This window comes from Dermacentor andersoni, chromosome 11, assembly GCF_023375885.2.
Source record: "Dermacentor andersoni chromosome 11, qqDerAnde1_hic_scaffold, whole genome shotgun sequence".
NCBI lineage: Eukaryota > Metazoa > Arthropoda > Arachnida > Ixodida > Ixodidae > Dermacentor > Dermacentor andersoni.
The window spans coordinates 102280207-102298408 of record NC_092824.1 but is presented as its reverse complement, the minus strand read 5'-3'; the positions used below and the strand labels follow the sequence as shown (position 1 = coordinate 102298408).

General features: G+C 44.5%; 1 protein-coding gene and 1 long non-coding RNA gene across 2 annotated transcripts in view; one reads left to right on the top strand and one right to left on the bottom strand.

Annotated features, from left to right (window-relative positions):
• The window catches only part of LOC129386883 (uncharacterized), a 31064-nt gene extending 29902 nt beyond the window's left edge, over positions 1–1162 (top strand). The window contains exon 4 of the long non-coding RNA XR_008614184.2: positions 1026–1162. This is a non-coding gene — a long non-coding RNA (uncharacterized lncRNA). The remainder of the gene's footprint in view (positions 1–1025) is intronic.
• A 2883-nt stretch (positions 1163–4045) lies between these two features.
• LOC126539178 (lysosomal protective protein-like) overlaps positions 4046–18202 on the bottom strand; it is a 24367-nt gene continuing 10210 nt past the window's right edge. The window contains exons 6-11 of the mRNA XM_050185926.3: positions 17451–17547; positions 15546–15725; positions 14023–14144; positions 12252–12411; positions 7578–7670; positions 4046–4349 (exon numbers count right to left, since the gene is read on the bottom strand). Of these exons, the coding sequence (XP_050041883.2) occupies positions 4266–4349; positions 7578–7670; positions 12252–12411; positions 14023–14144; positions 15546–15725; positions 17451–17547 (736 nt within the window). The 3' untranslated portion in view covers positions 4046–4265. The remainder of the gene's footprint in view (positions 4350–7577; positions 7671–12251; positions 12412–14022; positions 14145–15545; positions 15726–17450; positions 17548–18202) is intronic.

The window sequence follows — 18202 nt, the reverse complement described above, 5'->3', positions numbered from 1 at the left end:
CAAACAAAAGTTACGAGTTACTGTCAAAGTCGAGCCGCGCAAACAAACTGCTTATTTTAAAGAGGCATACGCAAGCTAATGCTGTTTCTGTAACTCTTGATAATGAAGTTTTAAGGCATATTTGCGGCACCGATGCAGGCTGGGTTGCTGGCTCTTCTATGATTGACCTTTTATAGCGACCACATTCTCCACTGTTGCACAAAAAGCGTTCTAGAACTGCCTTTGGCAACTTCGGAACTACCTTTGGCAACTTTGGCAACAGGCGTATTACCTGTTACTGTTCCGACTAGTGATGTAAAATCACGTTCAAAAAATACTGGGAGGTCTGTTACTTTGGAACGCACCTGTAGTTATTCTCTGCAAGGCGAACGTAAAGGCTTATAACCAAAAGCTACAATGACTTTTCGTCGATGAACTCTCGCAATGAAATTATCCATAAACTTTTCTGTTTGTGTTTCACAGTGTAAGAGTGACATGGGCGTTATCATATTACCTGTAGTTTATCTTCGTTTCTTGGCGATTGAATATAGTGTCTCAATATTCTCAAACACATGGCAACGCTTCATTCCACTGTATTGCCCATTTTTATCACGACAGGAAATACGAAGTTGAAATGGCTGTTTTTTCAGAACGTTGGTGCACAAGATTAATGCTGCATGTTTCTTTCTTTTCATGATCATCTTCTTGTTTTAATGTGACGCCTGCCAAATTGCACAGTTTGTGCGTGTTACCAAGCCGAAAGAGCGAAGAATTTCAATGTCGGGGATTTAAACGTGCCCCATAGTAAAAGCAGTTGGATACATTTAAGAAATATGTGCTTTCCCACTCCATGTAAACGTGAATAGAAATGTCCAGCAATATTGCAAGTGGCTGTGTCTGCACGTATGAACTTAAAAAAAATAAAACCAACAATGCACCAGGTTTCTTTTGATGTGTTTCCGTCCTGTCACGCTCAGGCAGCAGGCAAAAACGTTTGCACGTGCTACGAAGTAGACAAATATAACTAATTTGTTCTTTTCTTGCAGGCAAGCGGAAGTTATCGTTCGAGTCTCGTTGTCTTGTTTCCTGACAAAAGCGCGTGGTTGCGCCCTGCGAAATGGCACTGAAGTGACTGCTGGGGCAAGCATACAACGGCCTTGCTTGGCGACATCCCGTCGGAGGTAAGGTCACTGTCAGCGGGAGTAGAAGCGCTGGTAAAACGCTGATGTCAACGTTCAGCTTTTATCTATAAGTTATACTTACCTTTAAAAATAGCTAGCTGCAGTAGGCCTTTGGTCGTTTCTGCGGTAGCTCCCCGGTATCAACCGTCATTGCGCCAGTGATGAAATACAAAAATATGTACATATATTCGCCAGAACATTTAAGAAAGCACGCCAACAAAGCTGCTCTCTAACCTGGGTTTTCCGCGTTCAAAAATTGATCGCCCATCTCATCCTTCGGGATATGAGCGGCATCCGTGCGCTAATATCAGAATCAGCCGTGTGAGCTTTTCTGAAGCTAGCATTCCAAGTATATCCGGAAGTTAAATCATCCGCCCGTGAAGAACTTTACAGTTTGTCTCAGTTGAGCAACGATTCCACTGGAATGTGACAACCAAAGCACGTGTCATCGAGCAGTGATACGTGCTTGTTAGTCAAGACGTTTTGTTAGTTACTTCGACGACTTCGCGCCGTGTTCATATTTACAGGGCTTCCTTTCCTTCCGGCGTATGAGCGGCCCTGAACCTATAGCTAAATTTCTTTCTATGCATTGCTTGAGCTATGCCGACGAGACTACAAACCACAAAATGCAATTTCATATTCTGTCATTATATTGGTCGGGGTTTCTTCTTCCGTGCACTTCCTGCTTCCATTCCAAAGCCATACCGGAAACGACGCAGGTATGTTGTCGAATGTCAATGCGACGTGTGAGCAAAGTGCAAGATCGTAATGTGCGCAAGCAGTTGTAACCTTCGGCATTGCTCGCTTCTTTAACCCGTATCCTCGAACAATCCTGCGTAAGAGAGTTTTCGCAATGGCTGTGGCTAAAGCTGTCGGTCATTGCAGCGGTAGGTATGATAAGAGTGATTACATTTGCGTGATACTTGATTCGTTGCCGTGATAAGTTTGATTCACTGGGCATGCGCCGGCTCTCCGCGGTACCACGGTATATACATACTGAGAAATCGACATTTTAGCTTGCAGTCGTCACGTACCACGCTCGAACGTCAGAGGAAATAAAAGCTGCAGGAAAAATAAGGCTTTCAGAGCGTTTCACATAACTCAAACATAACAAAGGGGGATAAGTATTTATATTGAAATTGAGAGGTCACAAATGGTTACCTAGTTTGCTTGAGCTATTCATGTAATCTGTAGATGCTTATCAGTTTAGCACTTTGCATATGCCTCCCTCATGTTCCTCTTTCTTCAAAACTACTCTATCTATCCTGTACAGTTATTTAATAATGCAACTGATCGGGTACTTTCGATCTTTCTCCTGGGTTTTTTTTTCAACGACTACTCTAAATATCTCTTGGTTTTCTCGACTGCTGACCGGTTAAGGTTTCCAACCGCTTTGAATCCTAGCGCTTCAGGAAGGTGGTCGTTACCTACGATTCTCACTCGATGAATTCCTTCGCACTGCATTAGGATGTGGTGAGTTGTCTCCGGATTTCCGCTGCAGCAGACACATGGCTCATCCTGTTGTCATTATTTGCTTCCGTGTGTTTTTGTCCTTAAGACAACCAGCCCGAGCTTCTAACAGCAAGACACTGTCCTTTGTGCTGTGTTACAGATCTTACCTTCTAATTTCTTGATTTCCATTCTTGCAAATCTCCACGGTCTGTTTTGTTTTCATCCTTTGCATACAATTTACTGTGTCTGTTTCTGTCCCTTCCTTTGTCATGACTCCTTGTTGTCTAATTACACTTTCAGTTACCCTGTAATTCGCTGCTAACATTACGGACCACTTGTCGTATTTGGTGTTCACGATTTTAAAGTAGAAACATTTGTGCACCTAAGCAGCACATTTCTTTTCATCCGTATTCCCCAGTCCTCAAAACTAATTTTGCTGAACGATTTCTTGACTTCGAAACAGGCGCAACCAACGTCATCTTGCACTTCGTCTTTTCTGGTTTCACCGTAGGCCACAAAAGCCAAAAGGCCGATCAATCTTTGGTTAACATCAATCTCGACAAAATACCTAATTTTGTGGGCAGAATGGCATTTGCGACCTTTAACGCTGGCACCATTACACCTTTCCTGATTCCTCGCACCACCTCGTATTTATTGTACATCCACTGTGCTCTTTCTATCATTAGTGTTGTTTTTCGCTTCCTCTTCGTTCTTAGATTATTTTGGTGTACGCTAGAGTAGGTCTTCCCTTCGTTAATTCGTACACTCCACTATATATATTGCTTGGTTATTGTAATGACTTATACTTGGATTTATACATCATTACTCGTCCCGTCATTAGATATAATAATTTTCGATTTCTCTGGGCTAAGCTTAAGGGCTAGGTTTATCGTTACATTGCACCGTACATTCAGAAGACTGTAAATTATTTGCATTGCCCGCTAGTAGCACTCTCGTCCTCATGCATATCAACGCTAATACTTTGGCACCATCTAATTATGAGAATTCAAAACACCTTCGAGATTTGGTTGCGTTTTTTTTTAAGCCTTACAGCCTGAACACAAACTGCTTGGAATAGTGTTCGGAATAGTGCCAGAACATCGTTAAAACTTTTCTGTTAGGTGATAACTTCGAGTAAACGGTAATTGATATTACAATTTTTTTCTTTGTCACAACAGTAAACACGTAGCAAATTCTCGTTCAAATCCAAGTGGCCCGACAGGGTGCTCCCATGTTCATATTCAATTACAGTGACATGGTGTAGCCGTCCCTACCGTATCCTTAGTCCATGGTACATGACATGCAATTGGCTGAGGGTGGTTCGCGATAATATATCAGGATAGCTCGGCCCCCGTTAGGCAAAACCAACTCATCGCCGTGGTAACGGACAATCTTAGACAGCACTTACGTAAGAAATAAAATCGTAGTCTATGTACTTTGGGGTGAAGGAGCGTGTTACCCTTTGCTTTATTTGTCAGTGATCAATTAGGCCCAGTAACATCCAAAGCAACATACAATTTTCTCGAGGTTTTTCTGTACAGCCTGGCGTGCACTTTGATAGCAAATCAATCGGAGAAGAAAATGAATTAGCAATCTGAAGAAGTTCCAGCTTAATTTATCTTTCGCATTGATCTGGACGCACTCTGGACTTAGTTAAAACGACGTGTCGTAGATGAAGTTCTTGATCATCTGCAAGGCTTGTGCCGGTTTGTCCTCAGGCACCATGTGGCCGGCTCCCTGCGTCGTAAAGTAGACCGCGTCAGTGAGAGAACACACATTGGCAAAATGTAAAGATGCTGCCTCTGCGTTATGTTGTCTCCGAAATTGTCAATTACACATATGTTGGCCGCTGCGATAGACAACTAGGACAAATTGTTGGAATGTTGCTCGCATCCTGGGTGTCATCGTGTTGTAAAATTTGCATTGCTCCTAGTGGATAAGATTCTACCTATGTGTTTCTGAATGTTTATGTACGGCCCGTACTGTGCAATCACCCTTGGCGAGCTGTGGGGCCACGGTTTTGTCTGCTTGTCATAGCACAATCCATAGTCGCGTTCAACGCCACGTGCATGGCCAGAGGTTTTATAGCTTACTTCCTGCCTTCTATCCCATAGAGTTATTAATAAAAAATTACTATAGGGGGCTTTAGCGTCTACAAAACCGGCAAGTTTGACAGTCCAGCCAGCGTGTTAATGGCGATGGAGTGGAGAAAAGTACACGCAGCCGGAAGCTCGAAAATTAGACGAATTCATGTACTACCCTTTACTTCCGTCGCAGCTGAATTACGATCACAACGCCACATTTCCCTCTGGTAACCTTCGTAGGAAGCTGATTGATCCAATCTCCTCCCGCTGCAACGAAACTTGAATGATGCGATATACCATTGCTTACAGTTTTCCACGTTGAAACGGTAGCCTATGTATCCGTGTACTCTTCTTTCTTTTTTTGCGCAGGAAAACATATTTCCTACTCTGAGGTAAGAAAATACCTCTCTAAAACGAGCTCGCCTACAATTATATAAAGGAACTGACAACTGGCCTGAAAGTGTTCTGAGTATTCGTGGGAAAGAAAATGACATCATTCCTAGTGATACAATACAGCACACTGTTCGCGATTTAAGTAGGAATTATAATTTGCACTTCGCAAAGAAAGTCTTAAAAGCCAGTAAGTGGCGAGGCCTGGTCGCGAAAGCTTGGTACTTCGGATGTAGTCTATGAGATTACTACTATTAAGTACAATATAATCGTTGCTTAAAATTGCAGTTGGTATGTTATTAGACACTCACGCTTCATTTTATGCTTCGGAAATCAAAGGGGCACGCTTGGCTACGGCAACACGCTGAACTGAGTAGCACGTGTAAAAGCGTGGTTTAGTTTTCGAACGAATTGGCTTCGTTTTGGCTGGGTAAATACCAAAGCACATGGACAGGAAACCATGAAAACAGGGAGCTATTACCTCGGAACTACTTTAAGACCTTGAAAAACATGAATCGCAGGACATTCGACTTGATAAACAACTTCATAATTTTTCACAGTTATTGCAGCACTTGTCTGCCTCTCAATAATGCCGGTGTATATTCGCTATCGCGCTTACCTAACACTATTTTCAGGAGGTTTCCAGTGAACGACTACATCCTCACTGCAGAGCGAAAAATTCTGATAAAAAAATATACTACGGCATTTTCTTCCCGTTACCACACTAACCAGTAAACTTTCCATTACATTAGAGAAAAAAATAGGCACAGTGAAAATTGGTTGTCTGGCCCTTTAAGCAGCTCACATCCTGTTATTTCGGCATAGTTTGGAAGCCGGCAGCAAAACTGTTCGAGGTAGTTTGATGTCCCCACGATATATATGTATATTACGCAGTGCAGTCCACTTATTGGAATACCACATCTTACGAATTATCGGTTATAACGATGTGCAAACTTAAGAGTGCCAACTTGTTAGGCTACGAGAGAAAAAAATACATATAACGATACGTTATTCACCGCATATCGGATATAACGATCAAGATTTGGCTTCTAAACGGCGCTTTTTCATCCAAAAGTAATCGTGAAATTTGCATTCCTAAGTTCCCCTTAAAAAAGCGACGCCCAGAGGGGGCGGTAAGTTTGCCTACGCGAGTTCGTATCTGCCGCCATTACCCCCGTCCCGCCCGCGCGCCGACTGCGACATCCGTGGAGAGCATCGCTAGCTGGCGCAGCGCGCCCCAAGATGGCGCCAGCCACCTCGCATTCGCGTCACCTGTGATCCAGCTAAGCGCGATGAGAAAGAGGGAGAGAAATAGAGAGTGAGAGAAAACGAAAGGGAAATGCGGAAAGCGAAGCGAAGCTGAGCCCGCCTTTTGCCTCCTTCTCTACGAGCGCGGAAATGCGCCGCCGAAGCAGCAGCGGACAACCCCGGTTGAGAGCAGATGGCGCCAACAAAGCGCAATGTTTGACGGTACCGGGTGCGAGTCCCGGAGGAGAAAGAATTTTTCTTTAACTGCGAGGCTTCGAGAAACTCGTATGGATTTCCTTTATAGCAATTGCTACGATTGAGTGGATGTCTCATTTTCCCTTAATTAAAGGACAATATTGCATCGCTTGAGACGAAGCTGAAAATTTTACAAAGCTCGAAGTGTGAGCTCACAAAGGAGCGCCGCGATCGTGACGGCTGCAACTAGGGACCACGCCGATTAACGGAAAAGGCGGGCTTTGTTCGCTTGTGCGAAACCATTGGGATCAACACAGCGGAAGCCGCTGACATGGCCGAGTTCTGGAAGCGTGTCGCTAGTGACGATGCAACACGTGGTGCTTCGATGGACGAGTTTGAGTGCTGATAGTGCTGCCTCGTTATGCAGAGGTCTCCGACAGGGCGATCGTTGTCGCGACATACGGCGGCGTTGTGCGACTGGGGCTACGAGGTTGACAATGACCAGTCTTCGACACCGACTCCGATGGTCACGCGAAGTGCACTTTCGTCGATCGAGTCGCTGATTGATTCTATGCACGCTTAATTATTGCCATTAGTGTTCGCGCAGCAGCTGTACACCGCAGTGGTGAACCTCAAACTCCTGCGAAAGCAAGTGCGGATTTCTGGCTATTGCAGCGCGTCTAACGGTTGATACTCTGTTAATAAGTACAAATGAACCTTTTATTCTTCACAGGCTACTTTATACGGCGTCTATTTCTTAGCGCAGTCGGCAAACTTGCTTTCGGAGCTACAGTTTTTTTTTTTTCGGCAGTCCATATATAGCGATGATCGGTTACAACGATCGGATTTTTCGTTCTTGATATCGTTAAAGTGGACCACACCGCATGTGTGTGTGTGTGTGTGTGTGTGTACACACACACACATATATATATATATAAAGCGAGTTGTTTCCTACGAATTACGCCCGGACACACCGCAAGAGGCACATTTTTTTTTACTACACCAATGAAAACCAGAAATTAAAACTTTGCGCAACACATGTACCAACCTTAATCGTCACGAATGTGATGTTGTTCTCGTACGTCTGAAAAAATCCGGCGACTTGATCACCATGCTTCCATATCTTGTACGTAGATGTTGGCTGAAATAATTTTTTTAAAAAATTAATAGGGCCGTATTCGAACGGCGCTGTTGTTTGCCAAGCACACTCACCAATCTTAAAGCAAAAACAAAAAGAACAAGAAAAAATGCGGCCCTTGGCGACGCATTTAGTTATGCTGCTAATCTTTTGAATGTTATGCATATGTAAGTCTTGTGACGTCCAAGTACAATATGTAAGTGCCTACTTCAGCATTTGCTGCGTTCTTAAGAGCTCACTTATTGTCATTATGCTAAGGGGCAATTCTTAGGTACGAAACTTTTAAAAGTGTCCGAGCACTCAGTGATATAAATGCTTGCGTTTATCGCTTGAGTATTATTGCTGGAGTATTATTGCTGGAGTATTATCGCTAGAGTATTATCGCTAGAGTGTTATCGCTATTAGCCTAGAGAGAAGCCGCATCTGCGTCGCGATAACCGGATTAAGTTGTAACAAGCGCGTCAGCGAACTCTGCTACATTATTGAGGTCGCGACGCATTCGAAATCGACAGCGCACTGCAGGCACGTACCCAGGGGGGGGGCCCCGGGGGGGCCCGGCCCCCCCCCCCCCCCCCGAAATCAAGTGGCATACCCCCCCCCCCCCCTCCCCACCCACGCCACCACTCCTCACACATTCCTAAAGCGCCGCCAAATGAATGTTGATACTTGGCAGCTGTTCATCGGTCAGCATTATGCTGCCTTTTTCACTCCTTTTAGATGGCGCTGGTTATCGGCATCTCTTGTAATGTGAAGGACAGTTTTCTCATAGATTCCGCACCCGTGCGATTAACTCGAGATGCGTTCAGTTGTCACCATCTATTCAACCGTCACGCGCATAGCTGTTGCTTTTGTTAGTTCAACCTTCTTTGTTTAGGCTGATCCTGGCACCAGGAGAGGGATGCGGCTGTTACTCAGCTGATCTGTACTCTCATGGAACGAGTTGCGGCCGGAGAAAACGCCAATTGCGTTTAACTTTTCCCTTTGCTTCATTATTTCGTCGAGTTACGGCTCGCGGCGATGCTGGCAGATGCCCGGAACCATATACTCGTGATATGGGTTAGATGAGGTGGGAAATAAAATAATGTGCTAGAGCGTCCATCATGAAACCCTGCAATAACCCTTAAACACATAAGCAAGATGACTGTCGCCCGTTACCTCGTCTGTTTTTCCCTAATTGTATAGCACTTTTCGTGCAAAATTGGCAACTGGAAACAAAAAATCGCAAAGGGGTTGAGAAATTAAGCGATCTACTAAGGGAGAGAGCCAAGGCAACAACCAAACTGCAAGCAAAAGCGAATAATAAAAGAAAGTTAACCGTTGTTTATGAGAATATTTATGCATCAACATCTTTTTATTTAAAAAGGAAGTAAGGGAAAAGGTCGCCAGAAGTGGAAAACAATTACTTGTTTTGAATGACGCTTCCACAGTTATCGGTCGAACCGCCTCACGTAGCCACTTCTCTGCTGTGCTTATGTGGGTGTTTTTCTAACGTATCGCGGTGAGCGCAGTACGTCTAGAATCGCAGAGTCCTGCGCTCTACGCGGTTGTATGGGACTGGCGGCCGCACAGCGTTACGCAATTCGCGGAACCGTCAAAACTGATCAACAAGGCGAAAATAACTGATATTCGAAACTATAACATGAGAAAGACAGAAGAAGCCGTAAAAAATGAACGCAGCCTGAAATCAGTAAAAAATAATCCTGGCATAAGACAAACCATGATGTATGCACTAAAATATAAGAAGGATAATATCATCAGCAATCTCGAAGATATAGTGAAAGCAGCGGAAAAATTCTAAGCTGACCTGTATACAGTACCCAGAGGAGTCACGATACCTCACTTAGAAACAGTAATGAACAGGATACAGAAACTCTCCTATAACTAGCCATGAGGTCAGAAGGGCCCTGCAAGACATGAAACGATGAAGAGCAGGAGGAAAAGGTGGAATAACAGTCGATTTAATCAAAGATGGAGGAGACATAATGCTTGGAAAACTGGCGGCTCTTTATACGAAGTGTCTATCGACTGCAAGGGTCCCAGAAAACTGGAAGAATGCAGACATACTAATCCACAAAAAAGGAGACGTTAAAGAATTGAAAAATTATAGGACCATTAGCTTGCTCCCAGTATTATATAAAATATTTACCAAAATAATATCCAATAGAATTAGGGCAACACTGGATTTTGTCAACCAAGGGAACAGGGTGGCTTCAGGAAGAGATACTTTACAATGAATCACATCCATACCGTCAATCAGGTTATCGCGAAATCTGCAGAGTACAATAAGCCTCTCTATGTGGCTTATATAGATTACGAAAATGCATTTGATTCAGTAGAGATACCAGCAGTCATAGAGGCACTACGTAATCAAGGAGTACAGAACGCTTACGTAAAAAGCTTGGACAGTATTGCTACATGCGTGTGGTATTTGTTTGTTTGAACGATGCGCGTGGGCGCCATCACTTCAGAAAAGAGGAGGAAGAACGAACTGGGCTCGCGCTGTGAATCTAACCGGTCAGCGCTGCAACCGTTGTTGTAAATATAATCTGTATATAGTTTCTCGTCTTACTGACTCGTCCTTCGCGGAAGAATATCTACAGAGGTTCTACAGCTACCTTAATTCTATACAAGAAAAGCAGGGGAGATACCTTATCTATAGAGAAAGGGGTCAGACAGGGAGACACAATTTCTCCAAAGCTATTCACTGCGTGCTTAGAAGAATTCAAGCTATTAAACTGGGAAGGCTTAGGAATAAAGATCGACGGCAAATATCTCAGCAACCTTCGGTTTGCCGATGACATTGTTCTATTCAACAACAATGCAGACGAGTTACAACAAATGATTGAAGACCTTAACAGAGAGAGTGTAAGAGTGGGGTTGAATATTAATATGCAGAAGATGAAGATAATGATAAATAGCCGGGCAAAAGAACAAGAGATCAGGATCGCCAGTCGGCCACTTGAGACTGTGAAGGAGTACGTTTACCTAGGTCACTCAATCACAGGGAACCCTGATCATGAGAAGGAAATTCACAGAAGAATAAAAATAGGTTGGATCGCATACGGCAGACATTGCCAGCTACTGACTGGAAACTTACAATTATTATTGAAAAGTAAGGTGTGCAATCAGTGCATTTTGCCAGTGCTGACATATGGGGCAGAGACTTGAGAGCAAGTTAAGGACAGCGAAAAGAGCGATAGAACGAAGATTGCTAGGCACAACGTTAAGAGAGAGAAAGATAGCGGTTTGGATCAGAGAGCGAACGGGTACAGACGATACTCAAATTGAAATCAAGAGGAAAGAATGTAGCTGGGCAGGTCATATAATGCGCCGGTTAGATAACCGTTGGACAATTAGGGTTACAGAATGGGTTCCAAGAGAATTGAAACGCAATCGAGGACGACAAAACACTAGGTCGAGCGATGAAATTAGTAAATTCGCGGGCGCTAGTTGGAATCAGTTGGCGCAGGACAGGGGTAATCGGAGATCGCAGGGAGAGGCCTTCGTCCTGCAGTGCACATAAAACAGGCTGATGATGATGATGATGATGATGATGATGATGATGATGATGGAGGTGGTGGGCCCCTCCCGAAAAAAAATCCTGGGTACGTGCCTGGCGCACTGCCGGAGCTGTAAGCGCCGGCCACAAATCGAGAAAGCTAAACACTGCACCGGCACAGCGACCCAGTGGCGTGAGAAATGATCGGATCATTCTGTATAAAAAATAATGAAGATGCGTCAGCCACTTGTCCATTGCTCCGACCGAATACCGAAATATGTCGCTGCTGCAACGAAGTTAACTTTGTGAGGCGGTTCAGAATTTCTTTGCTTGCATTACTTTTTTTTTTCTACCCTCAGTTGTTTCCTTTTTTTGGGGTGAGCTTGTGCCGGGCAGCAAACATGCACCATAAAGTAACATGTAACCTGCAAAAACGGGTAGAGACGCGGCTATTTGTGGGTGTGGTTAGTCAGCGCCATGTTCTTGGTTTTGAGTATTCCTCCGTCCCTGTTTTTTTTTTCTTTTCTGTTCCTAATGGTGAGCCAGTACCAACTAACCCAGTTCACCCTTCTTGCGAACTTATTTAATATTTATTTTATTCAGATTTTCAACTTCTCATACATGTAGTATATCCATTGAGCTGGGTTACTTTATTTGGCGGGTGTTACTGTGACTCCCATGAGCGATGATGAAGTACTCTGTTAAGATCTGTTATAACAGGGAAATTGGAATACTGCATTTAATCACCTCTAATGTCAAGGTTCGACGACGATTTTTATACTGAGTTTAGGTTTGGCCTGTTCGACTTTCTCGGTGACTTTAATTACCACCTTTCGCGGTCCCTCAAATGAGTTCGTTGTTTGGCTTGCTCGGCGACTGCAATTACCAACTTTCGCGGTCCCTCAAATGAGTTGGTAAAACGACCAAAGATTTTCAGTACCAAATGCAAAGCATTTGGAGGGTATCACGGAAACTACTTTTGTTTGAGTGCAACTCAACTAACAACTCTATATCTACGTCATGATGCCGTCAGCTTCACCCTTACACCGAGCATGTTAAGCTTGAATTAATCGCAAAGTTCTTACCTTGTATCCTAACGTGTTGACAAACCACTCGTCTCCGAGAAAATTGCAGGCCATGTCAATATCGCCATTGTAAATAAGTGTCTTTAGTGCTCCGGAATCGGCAAGCTCCTTAACGACGACCTTCATCGACCTGTACTGTGTCGTGTAGTTCAATACGTTGCTGCGAATCGAAAAAAAGGCACATTAGCTGCTTTACACTACAAAGCCTCTTGCACACAGTTCAATTGAATCGCCTTAGGGAGACTGCCACAATTCAAAACCTGCAGTAAAAACGCAACAAACTAAGGGGAAGAATCACGCAAATTCTCCCAAAAGACATCGTATCCGCAAAATTTTGTTCTGAAATACGCCCCTTGTTTTCTGCATTTGTCTAATCTGATTCCAAGAAGGCGAGCAAGAAGCACCCGAACCACTGTCCACATGATGCTTCATGCCCGGAATTTGTTTCTCATGGCAATAGAGATCGACACGATATTATCGACTTTTATTATGCGTTAAATGAAAGTCCTGCACCTGGAAACTGTAGCAAGCACACTGGCAAGCATCATGGCGCTAGAAATTATTTGCTTTAATACGTTCTCTGCGAACCGCTTGTGGTTGCGTTTCCGAAGAAGTATGTCGTGACGTCATGTCGAAAAACGTATCCACGTGGGATCAGGAGATCACTACGCTTGGGCACTCGCTCCGGCTCGCACGGCGGTCAGTCAGCAGCACAATAGACGACTGATAGAGCACGCTTCAGTTGTTATATTGCTTGCGCATTGCCTCGAACAAAATACGAAGGTAATTTGCGAATTTTATTTGGAACGCAGCTATCAGGAGTTGCCTTTCATGATTCGTTGCCTTTCATCAACAGCCTTACATCAATCGAACAGACAACATATTTGTTTATGTTAGCCAGTAACACTATACTCTTGTTTTTAAACAATGCATTCACCAAGCTGTACTTTGGTGGTCAGCTAGGTGGGGCTCAAATCTGCGGGTATTGCGTCTTCGTTCTAGCCTTTCTGGCAATGATTTAACTTTAGTTTTGGGTGGCATACCGAGCACCTCAGCATGCATGTTCCCGCGCCACCATGCAGGTCTCCTTCGGCGTCCCATCGGCATTGCATGCGGCATCCACGGAAACATCGAGGACCCCCCTGCTCCTAATCTAGGAGACCTCCGCAAGGTATCTCGGGCGTTCCGAGGGGCCTTGGAGGATGGCGTCGAGACCTCTGTCCCCGACGCCTTCCAAGAAGTTCGATTTCACATTGAAAGGGTATGAGAACTCCTTTACACAGCTTTGTTATCCTTGATGTACGAGTTGCCCGGAGTGGCATACATCCGTGAAGGTTTTCAATGCCCATCCTTAATTGTATTCAATTGCAAGTGTACCCATAAATTACGGATACACTTGCAAATATACACACGCGCACTGTGCCTACGAAGACGACGAAGTGACAAAGGAAAGGCCTTGTCTCTTTCGTCTTCGTGCAAGAGGTGCGCTTGACTAACCCAGCAACAATTAGCTTAAGCTACATTTTGGATAGTCACTGCAATTTTCCTTGCAATGTACACTCCCACTCTTTTTCACTCTAATGTTGTTTCAGACGGCACGACTTTGGTCTTCTCGTGCACAAAACAGTCGCGCATTGCATCCATTCATGACATTGGGTGGCATGCACCGCAGGATTTGCAGCATTGCACCTCTGCACGAAATGAAAACGCGAACATGCCAGCGGTTCAGCCAGACGCGGAAGTAACATGTGGCGCTATAACGTGTACCCACCTGCATTCGTCCCACTCCAGCGGCGAGCTGTCGACGTGCAACGCCGCTTTCACGTCGTCACGTGTGAGGTAGCGCTTAACGTCCTCGCTATCGATGCATGGCGGAGTCACGCCTAGGTTGTCCTGTAAACAAGTGTGTCGTGTTCAGAAATGGTGCCACTTATTGGAGTGAAAAACGCAAAACGTGAACAATGGTGTCATGACATTTCGTGACGTTTTCGTTCTCCTAATAGAAGTTACGTTGTCTAGTGACATATCCACAATAACAAAAGCTTTCGGACCAGGGAACCCACCAAGCATAAACGTTTCCTCACAATCAACGAATATCCTCTGATTAAGATACGCGCAGTAGGCACGTTTCTCGTACTATAAATTTAAGTTGCTCGCATCAATTTCTTGCCGAGGGGTGAACGTGAGAGAAAAATGAGCTTCGTTGCAAATTGCTTTTTGGGAAAAACTTTTGCACTCAGGAGCCATCTCAATGATTAGAACGCACAGGTAAATGTAAACTCATATTAGGGATAAAATTATCACTGCAGTTTTAGCTGAAGTAAACACTGAGCATCGATACCTTGTAATGTTTCAGATACTTTGTTGCAAGTGCTTTTCATTTTGGTCCAAGAGTGAAAATTGTACCGTGAAGAGCACTTGTTTAGAGCATTTCAAGCATATACATATTATAGCTTGGCCAGCCTGCAGCAGTCAATTGGGTGATTTCAAAAAACAAGTTCGTATAAGAACGCAAAGGCACTCGGGTCCCATTAATACCGATATGGGTGTGGTCATGTTTCCAGACGGAGTGACGGGATATTATGTTCACTGCCAAGAGCGTTTTCAGGACCCACGCTAATTCTCGACCTTAGATTTTCTATGTAGAAATGGCAACAAAACGAAATGGATCGTTTCTGAAGTGGTCCAAAACCCACAAAGGTTCTTGCATTTGACAAGATCATGTATGGCACACTAAACGAACAGGCCATAACCAAGCGCTTGTGGTCTCCTTTTATGCCCAATCGTCGTTCTGCTTAATGTGAAATATTAATATTCGAGCTGACATATTTGCACGTTTTGCCTGTAATACCGAAAAATATTGGTTGATTGATATGGTACCTAACGTTGAAATCTAGTCACATATTCCGCGAACCGCTAATAATGAACACAGACTTATATAAGGTCTCATATTGTAGTAGACAATTCTACATAGCTTTGCCTTTGCGTGCCTGCTGCTTGTAGTCTCATTTTATGACTAACCGTCCTTCTGTTTAATATGAAATATCTCATTAATATTCGAGCTGACATAATTTCACATTTTTCCTGCAGTAGCGGAAAATATTGATTGGCTGATGTAGTACCTAATGAGGGAACCTAGTCACATATTCCGCGCAATCAATTTCAAAATTACAGCTAATAATGAACGCTTCGCCTTGTATAAGGCCTCATGCAGTAGTAGATAACTCTGCATAGCTTTGCCTTTGCGTGTGTGCTCGGTGCCCAGTGTATCCAGCTACCTGTCGGTGTACGCACCCGATGCCGTGGCACGTTGAGGCTGTGGGCCATCAGCAGCTTCGACCGGTGATAGCGAGAAGAGGAACTCGGGCGGGGAACGAAGGTGACCATCGCGCTGTCTTCTTCGTCTTCGCACTTGTCGTACAAGTTGTAGACGTTCAGGTGCTCCTGGTAGATGACGGTCATAGCGTCCTGAACCTGAAAGGAGCGGAGAGGGCAAAGGACCAATGGCGTATAGTTGAGTTATTGCCCCATCTTCATGAGCGGCTTGTGGCATCGTTTCCTACAAAAGTTACTAGAGGAGACATTTGGCGTTACGGCTGTGGATGCTGCCTGTGTGGCGGTTGACTCAGCGTGGAAGTGGTCGGCATACGGATTTGCCTAAACTTCGTCTAAACTTCGTACTTGTGACTTTAAACACATTTTGGGAGCTTTGCAAGTTCATCGTTTTCGAAGAAACATGAAAAGACGCGGCATGTGCGACAGCATGCAATGATTACGCGTGTGCGTAAAGTCTTATTGCCTGACAGGTTTAGACAACTGGAACTGCATAAAAATAAAGAAAAGAAACTTATAAACCGTACGAAAAGTACCGCCATGAGAACGCCTAAGCCAAACGCACGAGTATTGTATTAGGCAATGAAACCCATGCTGCACATTTGACAGTAATTTCCGTGGATCCACATTCGCCATGCACACTCGAGGGCACATACCTTCCTAGCTGGGCTATCGCAGTGCGATAGATCACTTCAGAATTTTTTGTAGGAAATTATGTAGAAGTAAATGTGAGATCAACCACGTAGCTTATAGCCTTCGCAACCGTGTCTTCGTCAGTGCCATTTCTACACCTCGGATAGAAAGAAGGGGTGGGAGAGGGGGGTGTAGGTATTATTGACTTCGTCAGTGCGGTGTGTACACTTCTAATAGAGAAGGAGGAGACAGATATTTCGTCGGGTACCATTTCTACACCTGTGACTGCGGGAGGCGGGGAGAAATTAGCGTCGTGGTCGGTGCGAACTGTTCATGCGCTGCAGAGAGGGACGGTTATTGATTTGCGATATTAGTAGCCAGATTTTTACATGTTAGGAGGGGGTAGTGCCGCTTCATATCAGCGACGTATGTTCGATTTTCACATGTAATGGCGGGAGGCGATTATATTAAAGAACTTCTCATTATTCGTTGGTATACGGCCGCCAAAGTCGCGAGGAATAAATGACACGTTGTTTTATTAAATGCCTTAGTGACACGTACGTTTATTCTAAAATATTCATTAGAAGTTACACGGAAGTTCGTGATTCAGATGAACTTTTCATACGCAGCGCGGGTCCAGTGGAATATTGCAATGATCCCCTTTCACCCCAGGTGGTCAAAATAATTTCGGAGCACCTCCACTAGGCGTGCGTTGTGGTGAGATTGTGGGTTTGGCACGCAACACCAAAGAACATATACATTTTACGGTATTCAGAATTCCAAAAAGAAACTCAGTTATTCTGTATTTCGGGCCAAAACCACAATCTGATTATGAGGCACGCCGTAGTTGAAGGACTGTGTATTATTTCCGACCAGTTGGGGTTATTCAATGCGCATCCAATGCCTGTTACACGAGCGTTTTTCCATACCACCCGCAACGGACTGCGGCTGCCGCGGCCGGTATTGAACCCGCAACCTAGTCTAGCGCCGCGGCACCGTAGTCACTGGGCTACTGCCGCGGCTAGTATCAAGATGAGCGTATCAGATATGATACTTGAGCGTTATGAGGTAAAAAAAAAACGCGTCACAAGTCCACAACAATCCAAGTCAAGCTTAAAACACAACAAAAGACAAGCCGAGGCCAACTTTAAGTGACAAAAAAATGCAAAAATGATGGCAGCCCAGATAAACTTACGCGATAACATTACGTACATGTAATTTTAACTAACTCACCGCTTCTTCGCACGCGCTGGTCTGGCGGTTCACAAAGTTGCATGACTGCTGAGAAACGCTTCCGTTGCAGCAGTGCGTCGTCAGCCTGGTCCACAGACTAGAAAAAAAAATGGAATGATAACATGAACGCTATCCACTCAGCTGATTGCTAACACATTTTCCTGTTTTGCACGCTAGGCTTCTTTAAACTGTACAGTACTCAGCGATCGAAACTCGACGCTCGGACAGTATGGCGGCAGGTGATTCTTGCACCACCGGTGAGCGCTGGGTGATGGCTTAGCGTGGCCCAATTGCGTAACGATGCATCAAAATGACTCTCCTTCTTATGTGACCGAAAAGTGCACCAGCTCAATGTCCCCAGCGTCCAACGGTGGCGCAAGAAGTGTGGCAACCGCCACGCTGTCGGCGTATCGCCTTTCCGTCGTTGAACACTGTACGTCTCAGAGATGCTCTGAAAGCGATACCACGGTTAATCCGCACGCCATACTGCGCTTCTTTTTAAAGATCCCCCTCATCAGGCTAGCCCATTTCAAGAACACAACTTGTAATTGTTGAGAGGGCCTTTAATTCTCGGAGCAAATTGTGTACTTATATTGTAAAATTGCGTCGGTCGCAATTGCCTTGCCGTGGCGGATTACTTGATAAGGCAGGCGTTCGTTGCACAACAAACTGTAACGTTCACGCACGCAATTCAGAAACGTTCCCCTAAATTATTTTTGTTTGTTCACTTTAGGGCACTTGTTGAAGTTGAG